The 12,366-nt window shown below is 41.1% G+C and overlaps 1 protein-coding gene across 2 annotated transcripts in view; it reads left to right on the top strand.

Moving 5' to 3' along the window:
• Positions 1–12,366, top strand: part of fam184ab (family with sequence similarity 184 member Ab) — a 137,127-nt gene that overhangs the window by 55,614 nt on the left and 69,147 nt on the right. For both annotated transcript variants that reach the window (XM_061929697.2, XM_061929698.2), the window contains exon 3: positions 7,742–7,900. In XM_061929697.2, coding sequence (XP_061785681.1) covers positions 7,742–7,900 — 159 coding nt within the window. The remainder of the gene's footprint in view (positions 1–7,741; positions 7,901–12,366) is intronic.

Genomic DNA, 12,366 nt, shown 5'->3' with positions numbered 1-12,366 from the left:
TTTTGACTCTTGACAAAAGAGAGAATGAGCGTTCTCCCTCACAGTTACTGACCGGTAGAGTGAGAAAAATCTGTAGCGCAATGTATGTATTAGGAAACGTAGGCTGTAGTCCAAAATGTATTATTGTTTTGAGCAGTCCTGAAGGGGTCCTCTCCTCATCAGTGTTGTTGAGCTGTATAAAAGATTTGAACTGTATAAGCTCCTGTCCAAGACTTTCATTGAGGTCAGATGAGTATGATTCAGTGAGAATCTTGGCCTTGTGAAGGACTGAAGCATTGGACTCTGTATCCAAAGAGAAAAGGACACTGAACAAATTGTTCAGATGTTTGTAGGCCTCCAGACGGTGATTAAGGCTTGAACTCAGTTGATCAATAGAGGCAATAAATGTCTCTATTTGAAACAGTTGCCTTCCCTCAAGCACAACATCTGGGGATGCTGATTCATCAGCAAACTTTTTACGTTTCTTCGTCCGTTCAGCCCTGTAAGATGGGGTGCCACCCAACATGTTTAAGGCTTTCTGCTCAAAATGATCAAATAGATCTCTTTGGGAGAGAACAAAGGTGCGCAGAGATTCCAGCAATCTAACTGCTGTACCAAGGTCCATGTCTGCTTTTTGAAGTTGCAGACTTGTGGCCTGAAATCTGGACAGAACAGTGTCCCAAAAGCCTGCCATGAAGGCCATCTCAAGTGAATCCAGCTTCCGCACTAGACTGTCAGCTTCAGTTTGTGTGTCTCGTTTCTCTGTGTCATCAGTGGAAATACCCTGTAGTGCTGCTCTTATTTTACTGTAGTTCTGCCACAGTGCTTTGGTAGATTCTGCACGGCAACTCCAACGCGTGTTGGATAAAGCTTTAAGTGTGAGATCTATGTTGGAATTGCCAAATACCCTGTCCCATCGGTGTGTGGATGCAGTTGTGAAGTTGTAAATAGACTGAATCAAGTCAAAATACTTAGAGACTTCATTTCCACATCTGTCAATGCTGTTGACTCCCACCAAATTCAAAGAGTGAGCTGCACATGGAATATAGTGTATTAATGGGTTGCTTTTCTTTAAGTGAGCCTGCAACCCATTATACCTCCCTGACATGTTGCTGGCATTATCATAAGCCTGCCCCCTACAATTTGACAGCTCTAACCCTAGATTTTCCAACACAGACATGACACAGTTAGCCAAACTTTCACCTGTATGGCTAGTAATGGGCTCAAAACCCACAAAGCGTTCAACAACACTGCCCTCTTTGCTAACAAAACGGAATATGAATGTCAATTGGTCCACATGAGATAAATCTGGGGTTGAATCCACAATGATAGAGTAGTATTTGCTTGCTTGCAGTTCATCTGCTATAGCCTGTTTGGTTTTTGCACCCATCAATTCAATGAATTCCTCACAAATGGTGGAGGACAGATATGAGGTATTACCTCGACCCATCTGCCCAAACTTTCTGATGTGATCCTTTAGAAAGGGATCAAATTCAGCCAGGACCTCCAGAATACCAAGGTAGTTCCCATTGAGAGGAGACCCTAACGATTCATTTTTACCCCTAAATGCAAGGCCCCTTTCTGCAAGGAATTTAATGACTGCAACAACTCTTTGTAACACCTGCCTCCAATAGCTGCTCTCTGCCTGAAACTGTTTGAACAGGTCTGCATCAACTGTGGCACCTATGGCGCGGTTCAAGACTGCTTGCATGCAGGTTATGTGCTCAGCACTTCGCTCATGTTCACCAAATCTTTCTGAGTGTTTCCAATCACAATAGCCTGTCACAAAAGAATGCGTTTTTGGGGAAAACAGTTTGCATGCAAAGCAGTAAACATTACCAGTAGAGGGAGAGTACATCATCCACTCTCTTTGTACTCGTTGTCCATTGGGCAGGTGTGAAGTAAAATGTTCATTGTTTAGGCATCGGGTTTTGCCTCCTAGCCCACTGTTCCTCACAGAAGCTGGATAATGGCTGTGACGGTTGTGAAATGATTTTGCACCTCTTTGAATAAGAACTTCCTTCATTGACTCAGTGAGGGTATCAGCCCATTTAGCGGGATCACTAGGTAGAGTTGTCACTGTAGATGGTGTTGAAGAAAGATTCAACTCATTTTCTATGCTGTCCAGAGGTGCAGTGACCTCACATTCATCCGAGCAACTGGCTACTGCTGAGTTGGTTGAATCATTAGCATCCGAAGCATTTGGTTCAGTGCGTACACTTGTAGTGGTCTCAGGATCTTGGGAGCTACATGCTAGCTCAGGTGCATTGCTAACCTTAGCTGAATTTGCAGTAGCATTTATAGAATTGCTTTCAGCAGATGTCTTTGTACTGAAGAAGCTGGAGATATTTGGAACACTCTCAAGTAAAACTGATTCCTTTTTTTTCTTTTCTTGCTGAATTTTTTTTCTAGCTCCTCCACTTAGACATTTATGATCCATATTTCCCTTCTTTCTGTGCACATTAGCTCTTTGCCTATCACAACAGCTTAACCAACTATGTGTGTGTGTGTGTGTGTGTGTGTGTGTGTGTGTGTGTGTGTGTGTGTGTGTGTGTGTGTGTGTGTGTGTGTGTGTGTGTGTGTGTGTGTGTGTGTGTGTGTGTGTGTGTGTGAGTGATGCAATTTTCAAAACTAGCAATCTAGCATTAACAGTCAAAAGCAGAAATCAGCTGATTTCTGTAAGAACTGATAACAGATTTCCAATCAATGCTAAACTCAGACAGCGAAAGTCACTAGATGACGTTTTGAGTCGCCAGTCATGTATGGCCAAAAGTCTCTAGATCGAATGCCAACGTTGCTTAATCGCCAACACACTGGGACTCACTGAAGGACTGACAGTGAATAAAAAAAGATGATTAAGATAATTGTGTACTTTTCTCTTCTGATATTTTCACTAAGGACCCCAAGCTATCTGCATGCAGCAACAATGTCTGACAGACAGGAGAGCGGAGTGGTCAGTGATGAATGGCAAGGGAACAGACTGATTTGTACTGAGGAGAAAGAGAGAGCCAATTACAGTGAAATAAATTCCAAAAGAGCCAAGTGACTAGCTGAAGGCAGGGACAAATGCCTTGGAGTGACCAACAAGAGTGCAAAGTACCAAATGGCAAAATGTGGGAAGACCAACAGGCAGATCTGTTTTTACCACTTATCTTCACAACCAAAAAGTCGCTAAATGATGTTTTCAGTCGCTAGCCAGGTATGGCCAAAAGACGCGAAATCTAGCGGTAAAGTCGCTCAATCACACTGACAGTGAAACAAATCATTTTTAAAAAGATAGTAATCGTACAATGTCTTGTACTTTTGTCTTCTTTCTTAATATTTCTCAAAGGACACCAAAATGTCGCTATCTGCAGGCAGCTTGCCAGCTATGATGGCAGCAACAATGTACCTTAGAGTGACTGACCAACAAGAGCTCAAAGTACCTAATGGCAAAATGTGGAGAGACAGACACAATAAATTGCATTAAGATGAAGAGAACTGTTGCTATTATTAATTTTAACAACAACCAGAAAGTCGCTAAATGTCACCAGCCAGGTATGGCCAAAAGTCGCTTAATTGGCCACACACAGTAACAGAGAAACAAACAAACAAAAAAAAAGATCATAAAGATAATAGTTGTACAACTTTGTGTACTTTTGTCTACTTTCTAAATATTTTCACAAAGGACACCAAAATGTTGCTATCTGCAGGCAGCTTGCTGGCTATGATGGCAGCAACGATGTCTGCCAGACAGGAGAGAGTGGTCAGTGACGATCGAATCGAGAAAATGACAAAATGGGTCAAAGACCAAAAAGTTATTAACTGACAGCAGTGACAAATGTCAGACTGTAAACTTTTTTGAAAGAAAAGGACAAAATGGGAAGATGCTGATAATAACAGCAAAATGGAAAATATAAGAATTTCCAAGTAATGCTCAACTCAAGTGTGTGTGTGTCGTGTGTGTGTGCGCGTTAAACTTCTTGTGGAATGATTTCAAATTATCTCTGAGTCTGAACTGAGGGAAAGGAAACCAAATTTTGAGCAGTCACTCACGAGTTCAAAGTACCAAATGAGGAGATTCTAAAAGAACAGACCGGTTTATGAAAGACTCGATGGGGGAGGGGCACAGCTAAGAATACTTGAGTGAGATTCTGTGATCCAAATTCGAGATAGAGCTTTTTGATAATGATAATTTGTCAGAGTAAGGTTGTGTAATAAAAATTTGAGAATGAGCTTTGCCAATCAATCAAGAATATTTGCATTAAGTTCTGTGATCAAAATTCAGAAACAACCTTTAATAATTGATAAAGAATATGTGAGTGAGGTTGTGTGATCCAATTTGAGAATTAGCTTTGATAATAATGATTGAGAGCCTCTGGCCCTCTGTGGATCGTGGCCACGGGGCCAAGTTGGCCTGGCCCCTTGGGGCCTCTGACCCTCTATGGATCGGGGCCAAGTTGGCATGACCCCTCGGGGCCTCTGGCCCTCTATGGATCGTGGCCGCGGGGCCAAGTTGGCCTGGCCCCTTGGGGCCTCAGGCCCTCTGTGGGTCGCGGCCGCGGGGCCAAGTTGACCTGGCCCGTTGGGGCCTCTTACCCTCTATGGATCGTGGCCGCGGGGCCAAGTTGACCTGGCCCCTTGGGGCCTCTGGCCTTCTGTGGGTCGCAGCCGCGGGGCCAAGTTGGCCTGGCCCTTTGGGGCCTATGACCCTCTGTGGGTCGTGGCCGCGGGGCCAAGTTGACCTGGCCCCTTGGGGCCTCTGACCGTCTATGGATCATGGCCGCGGGGCCATGTTGGCCTGGCCCCTTGGGGCCTCTGGCCCTCTGTGGGTCGCGGCCGCGGGGCCAAGTTGACCTGGCCCCTTGGGGCCTCTGACCCTCTATGGATCATGGCCGCGGGGCCAAGTTGGCCTGGCCCCTTGGGGCCTAAGATTATTATTTTTGCAAAAGTAGTCTTGCATGCGTCGCGGCCGCGGGGCCAAGTTGGCCTGGCCCCTTGGGGCCTCTGGCCCCCTGGGCCTGGGCCCGGTAGGCCCGTTCATTAATCCACCTATGAGTCCGTGAATATTCCTCCAAAATACGGATTTTGTGTTGATTTATATACAAAAGTAAACGTTGACATGTTTTAAGGCAGTAATATATGATGAAACAAGGCGGCAGCTAAAGAAGGACTTGTCTGTTTATCCACTCATATCTGAAGAAAAATCCGCCAGGTGAACAGCTGATTTTACTACTTCCGGTGCTGACGTAAGACAACCATGTGACCTGCGTCCCATATGTGACCATAGGATGGACAAATATAGCACAGCGCTAGGACTATAGTAGCCATAACCAGCTTCTACAGCAAGGGTTCTCAAAGTGCGGCACAGGGGCCTCCTGTGGCCCGTGACTCCTTTTGTCATTAGCCCTATAGGCACATTACCAAAAAAAAACACCTGCAAAAATTAAGAAAACAGCAAGAAGCACAAAGAGAAAAAAAAAACTAAATGTTGACATCAGCCAATAATAAAACCACAAAGCTCTCACAAAATGTATTTGGATGCTTTTCGGTACTTTTCGATATTTTTCTAAATAAAGGGGACCACAAAAAATTGCATTATTAGCTTTTTTTTAACAAAAAATCTTACGGTACAACAAACATATTGCAAGTTTGTCCTTAATTAAAATAGTGAACATACTAGACAACTTGTCTTTTAGTAGTAAGTAAGCAAACCTCCTAATTTAGCTGCTGACGTATGCAGTAACATATTGTGTCATTTTCCATTCTATTATTTGATAACAATTATTAAAGACAAGTGGTATAAAATTAATTATTAATCTACTTGTTCATTAACTATTAATGGTTATTTTCTGTTTTAACATGTTCTATCTACACCTCTGTTAAAATTTAATAATCACTTATTCTTATTAGTTTTGGGTGATACCTCAAATTTAGGTATCAATCCAATACCAAGTAGTTACAGGATCATACATTGGTCATATTCAAAGTCCTCATGTGTCCAGGGACGTATTTCCTGAGTTTACAAACATAAGATCAATTTTTTTTAAACGAGAAAAGATTTTGTGATGCTAAAAAATATCGATGTAATCATAGTAATATCGACTAGATATGCTCCTGTATTTGTTATCATTACAGTGGATGTTAGGTGTTGTACCACCAATGGCGTTTGTTTACATTCATGATTGGCGTCATTAGCGGTGACGCCTGCAGGGATGATACTTGTAAGAAACGTACTTTATTTGTCGCCATGGAGGCGAGGATTAGTGATTTAGAAGTAGCTAAAACACTGCAGACTGCGGCTGGTCTTTAGCTGCTAACTAGCTAGCCATGTCTTAAAGCACCTCTTCCTGAGGGCGTTTCAGTGTTGTAACTTCACCTTTTTCGTTAGTTTTTAAGCCAAAATGTGTCCGCTCTCCCTTTTCTGTCTACACACTGTGTCTGCTTGTAAGTAAGGGACGGCGTAGCGCGGTTGGGAGAGTGGCCATGCCAGCAACCTGAGGGTTCCTGGTTCAGTCCCCACCTTCTACCAACCAAGTCCGTTGTGTCCTTGAGCAAGACACTTCACCCTTGCTCCTGATGGGTCGTGGTTAGGGCCTTGCATGGCAGCTCCTGCCATCAGTGTGTGAATGGGTGAATGTGGAAATAGTGTCAAAGCGCTTTGAGTACCTTGAAGGTAGAAAAGTGCTATACAAGTATAACCCATTTACCATTTACTCCGTGATTGTGCGCTTCGAACATGCTCCTCTGCTTGTAAAACCAACTATGACACGACGTGATCACAACGGGGGAGCGGGGGAAAGGGGGGACAGGTGCTTTTTAGAGGTGGTATAGTACCGAATATGATTCATTAGTATCGCGATACTATACCAATACCGGTATACCGTACAACCCTAATGTGTGTATGTATGTATGTATATATATATATATATATATATATATATATATATATATATATATATATATATATATATATATATATATATATATATATATATGTATATGTATATGTACAAACATTTGTATATATATATATATATATATATATATATATATATGAATAGTTAACGCAGTGGTAGATCTTGCTTTGGTTTTTGGCTGACCCCAGGGATCTTGGGCTCGAAAAGGTTGGTGACCACTGCACTAGACCAGCGGTCGGCAACCTTTATGATCAAAATAACCATTTTACCGCCTCTTCCACTGAGTCAATAAATCAATCAAAGTTGACTTATATAGCCTTTATCACAAATGTCTCAAAGGGCTGCACAAGCCACAACGACATCCTTGGCTCAGATCCCACATCAGGGCAAGAAAAAACTCACGCCAATGGGAACAACAAGAAACCTTGGAAGGACCGCAGATGTGAAGACCCTGAGACGTCACTGACTGATGCATAAAGAGTGGTCACCCCGGGTCCCAACTCAATGTGAAAGTCAGTCCATTGGGAGGCAAGCAGGGGATCATTTTGAAGAAAAAAATACAAAATATTATGTATTGGCAGGGGTCGCGCACTCCAGAAGCTGATGTCTCTCTCGTGCAGGTGTCTCTCTAACCACTCACGCACACACACGCTCCCCGTCCTTATTCCTTGCCTTCTTTGCTCTTCTCCAATCAGCAGTCAGAACTCAGCCTGTACACATTCATGGTCTCACAGACAGTTGAAAATTATAGAACTCTTTTCCCACTCTGAGCTTTGTGAAGGGAGTCACAACAAGGACCCTGGTCTACTGTATCTGCTATTGTTAAACTGAATATGTCCTGTTGTCTTTTTTCTTGTCTTCAGTTCAAAGGTAAGATCAGCGACGAGATCGACCTGAAGAGGCGGGTCCAGTCTCTGGAGGAGTCCATGGAGCTGCATGAGAGGATGAAGAGGCAGGCGCTAGCCGAGTTTGAGAATTATCGTCAGAGGGTGGAGGACCTCCAGCTGTGCACTGAGGCTCAGGTACGCTTCATTTAATTTTGAGTTCATTTTGTTTTAATTTCTGTCATTCATACTTTTGTTTGATGTCATTTTATGACCATCCTAAAGTTTAGGAGCCATAGACATAAATGTAGGAGTCATATTGTGATTTTAATCTACATTTAACACTTCCTTGTGGTCTAGATCACTGGTTATCAAACACCTCAGAAAACACTTGGCTCTCCAAGTACTACCATAATGATCAACATTAAAATGCATTCATTAAACGTAGGCAGATGTTTAAGTACCGTATTTTTCGGAGTATAAGTCGCTCCGGACTATAAGTCGCACCGGCCGAAAATGCATAATAAAGAAGGAAAAAAACATATATAAGTCGCACTGGAGTATAAGTCGCATTTTTGGGGGAAATTTATTTGATAAAACCCAACACCAAGAATAGACATTTGAAAGGCAATTTAAAATAAATATAGAATAGTGAACAACAGGCTGAATAAGTGTACGTTATATGACGCATAAATAACCAACTGAGAACGTACCTGGTATGTTAACGTAACATATATAACGTAAGAGTCATTCAAATAACTATAACATATAGAACATGCTATACGTTTACCAAACAATCTGTCACTCCTAATCGCTAAATCCGATGAAATCTTATACGTCTAGTCTCTTACGTGAATGAGCTAAATAATATTATTTGATATTTTACGATAATGTGTTAATAATTTCACACATAAGTCGCTCCTGAGTATAAGTCGCACCCCCGGCCAAACTATGAAAAAAACTGCGACTTATAGTCCGAAAAATACGGTATGTTTAATATTTTTGGGCATTGGAACATTACACACAGTTTGACAGTAACACTGGTCTGTGATTGTAGGAAAGTAAAACATTGTACTTTAATCAAGTGATTATTTGGTGTACTACTAGAGTTGTGTATAAAGAGAGTATGGCCAATCTCTTCAACGATTGGTCATAAGGCAATCATGTGACTACAGGGCGCCATGACTGCTACTAACTTTGAGCTGATCCTATGTCTTTGCGGAGCTTCGTCGTTAGTTTTTTGACGTGTAAAGATGCCCTGCGGGTGGAGGCTGCTCTACCCACAAGCTTTGGCATTGCATCCCCACAATGGGAAGTGAAGGTTTGCCATCAACACTGGAGAGCCACTGATTACAGCGTCTTGTGCCAGGTAAACATTTTGTGTTTTGTTCAGGATAGAATACACAGAAGCTAAAACAGATAATAAAAGAAGAAATAAACACATTAAAGAGATGGTTTGACAAAAAACTACTATATTTGAATCCCAGTATAACTAAAATAATGCAATTCTGTAACAGTAGAAGAGAACGTCAAACATACAAATAGACGTACATTGAAAGAGTAAAATAAACCACAATTTGGGTGTAAAAATAGATGAGAAAATGAACTGAAAATCTCTTAAAAAATATACATAAAGTGGCAATAAATATGTCAATAATAAATAAAGCAAAATATTTTCTGGACCAAAAATCACTTCATATTTTCTACTGCTCAACAGTGTAACCATATCTGAGTTATTGCGCAGAAATATGGGCAAATAACTACAAAAGTACAGTTATTCACTTTGCATGTTACAAAAAAGAAAGATCAGTTACAATAATACATAATGAGTGATACATACAGAGATTACAAATACTGTACATACTTGACTTACTTCACACAAAAGTCCCAATTTCTTTCTGATTGTTGGTGAAAATCTAATGAAGATTTGGACAAAATTAGGTAATAAGTTATATTTTTGGTTGTTCTGTGTATTTTTTTTAACGTTCCTGATAAAATGCCTGCTGATCAAGAAACTCACTGTAGGAATGTAGCAGCAGAGTGTGTCAAACATGGCCGCAAAATTATGATTAGTGGAATAAAAGCATGTTTTATTGTACGTTTATGAGCTAGAGTATGTTTACAACTATATATAGACATTATTTTGGTTTAGTCTGTCAAAAAAATTAACATCTAAACGACAGCAATTGCATGCATCCGGGCACAGCCACACATGTCCTTGGTAGCAGTCATGGCGCCTGTTGTTTAGTCGGCCATACTCTCTTTATACATGACTCTAAGTTTGAGAATCACTGGTCTTAATACGATATAATAATGATGCTTTGGTGAACATTTTGCATGAATTTTGCTCCAAAAGCCCAAAACTTTGCCTCTCTGAATGTCGCTTTTGAACAAGCTGTTTTGGGGGCAGTCTTTGAAGATGCGAATGAACTCCACTGTGCCCCGGGCCCCAAGCTGAAACATTTTTGTAGTTTCAAGGAATTGTGTCCAGCCGGACACCAAGTTATCTAGTTAATAGTTATATGGCGCGGTGTAGACAATAAAAATACTGTTTAAACAAACGATATATGCTCAATAATATACAACTCTGACTCGATGTACCACTTGCTAATAATATCAAAGGTAAGGAGAATGCTGCATGTTAACGTATCATTGCAAATTGTCATATATCTTACTGGACTTCTTGGTTTAATGTCTCCATGGTTGCCATAAGTTGTAGATACTATCGCCACAATTAAATGTAGTTTTTGGTAAATCCTTCTGTATAATGCCGTCATACCGAAGGCCGGCTCTATGCCCATCTCCCTGGAGGCTTGCGGTTGGTGTAGTGACAGTTGCTGGCAAAAACAACCAAAAATGCGTATAAAGCTGCACCACGCCCCCACCTCGGCTCCTCAGACCATCTATCTGTGATGCTAATTCCTGCATACAAGCCCCTGCTGATCAGGAAGCAAGCTACAGTGAAGCAGGTGAGGACCTGGCCAGAGGGAGCAATGGAAGCATTACAAGACTGCTTCGAAACCACAGACTGGGACATGTTCAAGGCAGCCGCCACCGATAATCATCACACATGTGTGGAGGAGTATGCAGCAGAGGTGTGGACTCGAGTCACATGACTTGGACTCGAGTCAGACTCGAGTCATGAATTTGATGACTTTAGACTCGACTTGACAAAATGTAAAGAGACTTGCAACTCGACTTAGACTTTAACATCAATGACTTGTGACTTCACTTGGACTTGAGCCTTTTGACTTGACATGACTTGCCACTTTCCCCAAAATCCAAAGCTTAAAAAGTTATTTGGGAGCGCTCCGTATTTTTCATTTTCTTCGTCTGTGTCGATCAGCGTGTTGTTTCTGTCAGCTGGTGTGCTCTCAGTACAACAGCCAATCAAATTAGATCTACGTTGTTTTCATCACACAGCATTCATCCAATCAAATTGCAGTACAACCAATGAACAATAGTTGTCAAACAACGTGCCAGTGAGAAACAATTATGCCAAAGTTGGTTTCGTTCGGGTATAAAAACTACGACTTGGTCAACAAAAAACGAATTGCCGTATGCAAATCACGCAGTTCGAATATTACAGACGGAGACGGAACAACTTCCTCCAACTTCGTTCGACATTTGAAGTTGCACAAAGAAGGGTAAGTTTTGAATGTAAGATAACGTTTATTGGCTAAATAACGTGACTTTTATTTTCTGTGTAGTTAAATCAGTGAGGCTGCAAACTCACTGCTAACGTTATAACCATAGACATCTTATAAGTAGACGCAGCATGGAGCGCTACTGCCTTCTGGCGCAGACGAGACGCGGGGCCGCCATCTTGGAGTGGTGATCCGCTCCACTCAGTGCAATTCATTTGGCAGGAGCAATGAACTGTCAGCGCATTTAATTCATCTTACCTCACTGAATACCACTGATTTTCACCCCCTTTTTTGTCATACGTGTAGCTATGATAACAGACACATGTTTTGGCGTGTTTTATTATTCATAGTTTGCTTAACAGTAATATAATATTCTTATACGCTATAAGTGACCAGACGTCCGAGATCAAAACTGGGAATATAATCCCAGAGAAGGGGGAAAAAAACGGAAAGCTATTTTTAAGTTGAAGAAACAATATGATTAGGTTATATATACATGCGTATATCCTACATAAACAATGTATGAATACATTAGATATCTATATATCTTAGGGACACATAGACTGTATCTCTGTTGCCTTGACACTTTGTATTGATATTTTCTATTACATTCTTCCCTTAAACGATAATGTTTGCAGTGATTGTTTTATATGTATTTTTTTATGTAAGTTACTTTAGATAAAAGCGTCTGCCAAATACTTAAACATATATAAACACCTGAAAGTCTTTATATCAGCTAAAACCACCAATCTGTTTCACTGGATTCAGAATAAAACCACATTCTGTTTTACACAACAATGTTAGTATTTGAATATTGTTACTTGAAGACTTATTCTAGGTTACAAATGTACTGTTAAGAAAGTATTGTCTTATACTTTGTCTAAAATGAGAATGCATCATAATCAGTGGTGGCTGGTGAATTTTGTTTTAGGTGGGGCTGAAAATTTGTAAACCAAACCCCTGTAAGGGCGTCATCCTCCCCCAGAAGATTTCTTTGTGATTTTCACATACAAATAT

The sequence above is a fragment of the Nerophis lumbriciformis genome, linkage group LG34, assembly GCF_033978685.3.
Source record: "Nerophis lumbriciformis linkage group LG34, RoL_Nlum_v2.1, whole genome shotgun sequence".
Classification (NCBI taxonomy): Eukaryota; Metazoa; Chordata; class Actinopteri; order Syngnathiformes; family Syngnathidae; genus Nerophis; species Nerophis lumbriciformis.
The sequence above is the reverse complement of the archived record's forward strand: the minus strand, read 5'-3'. Positions and strand labels throughout refer to the sequence as shown.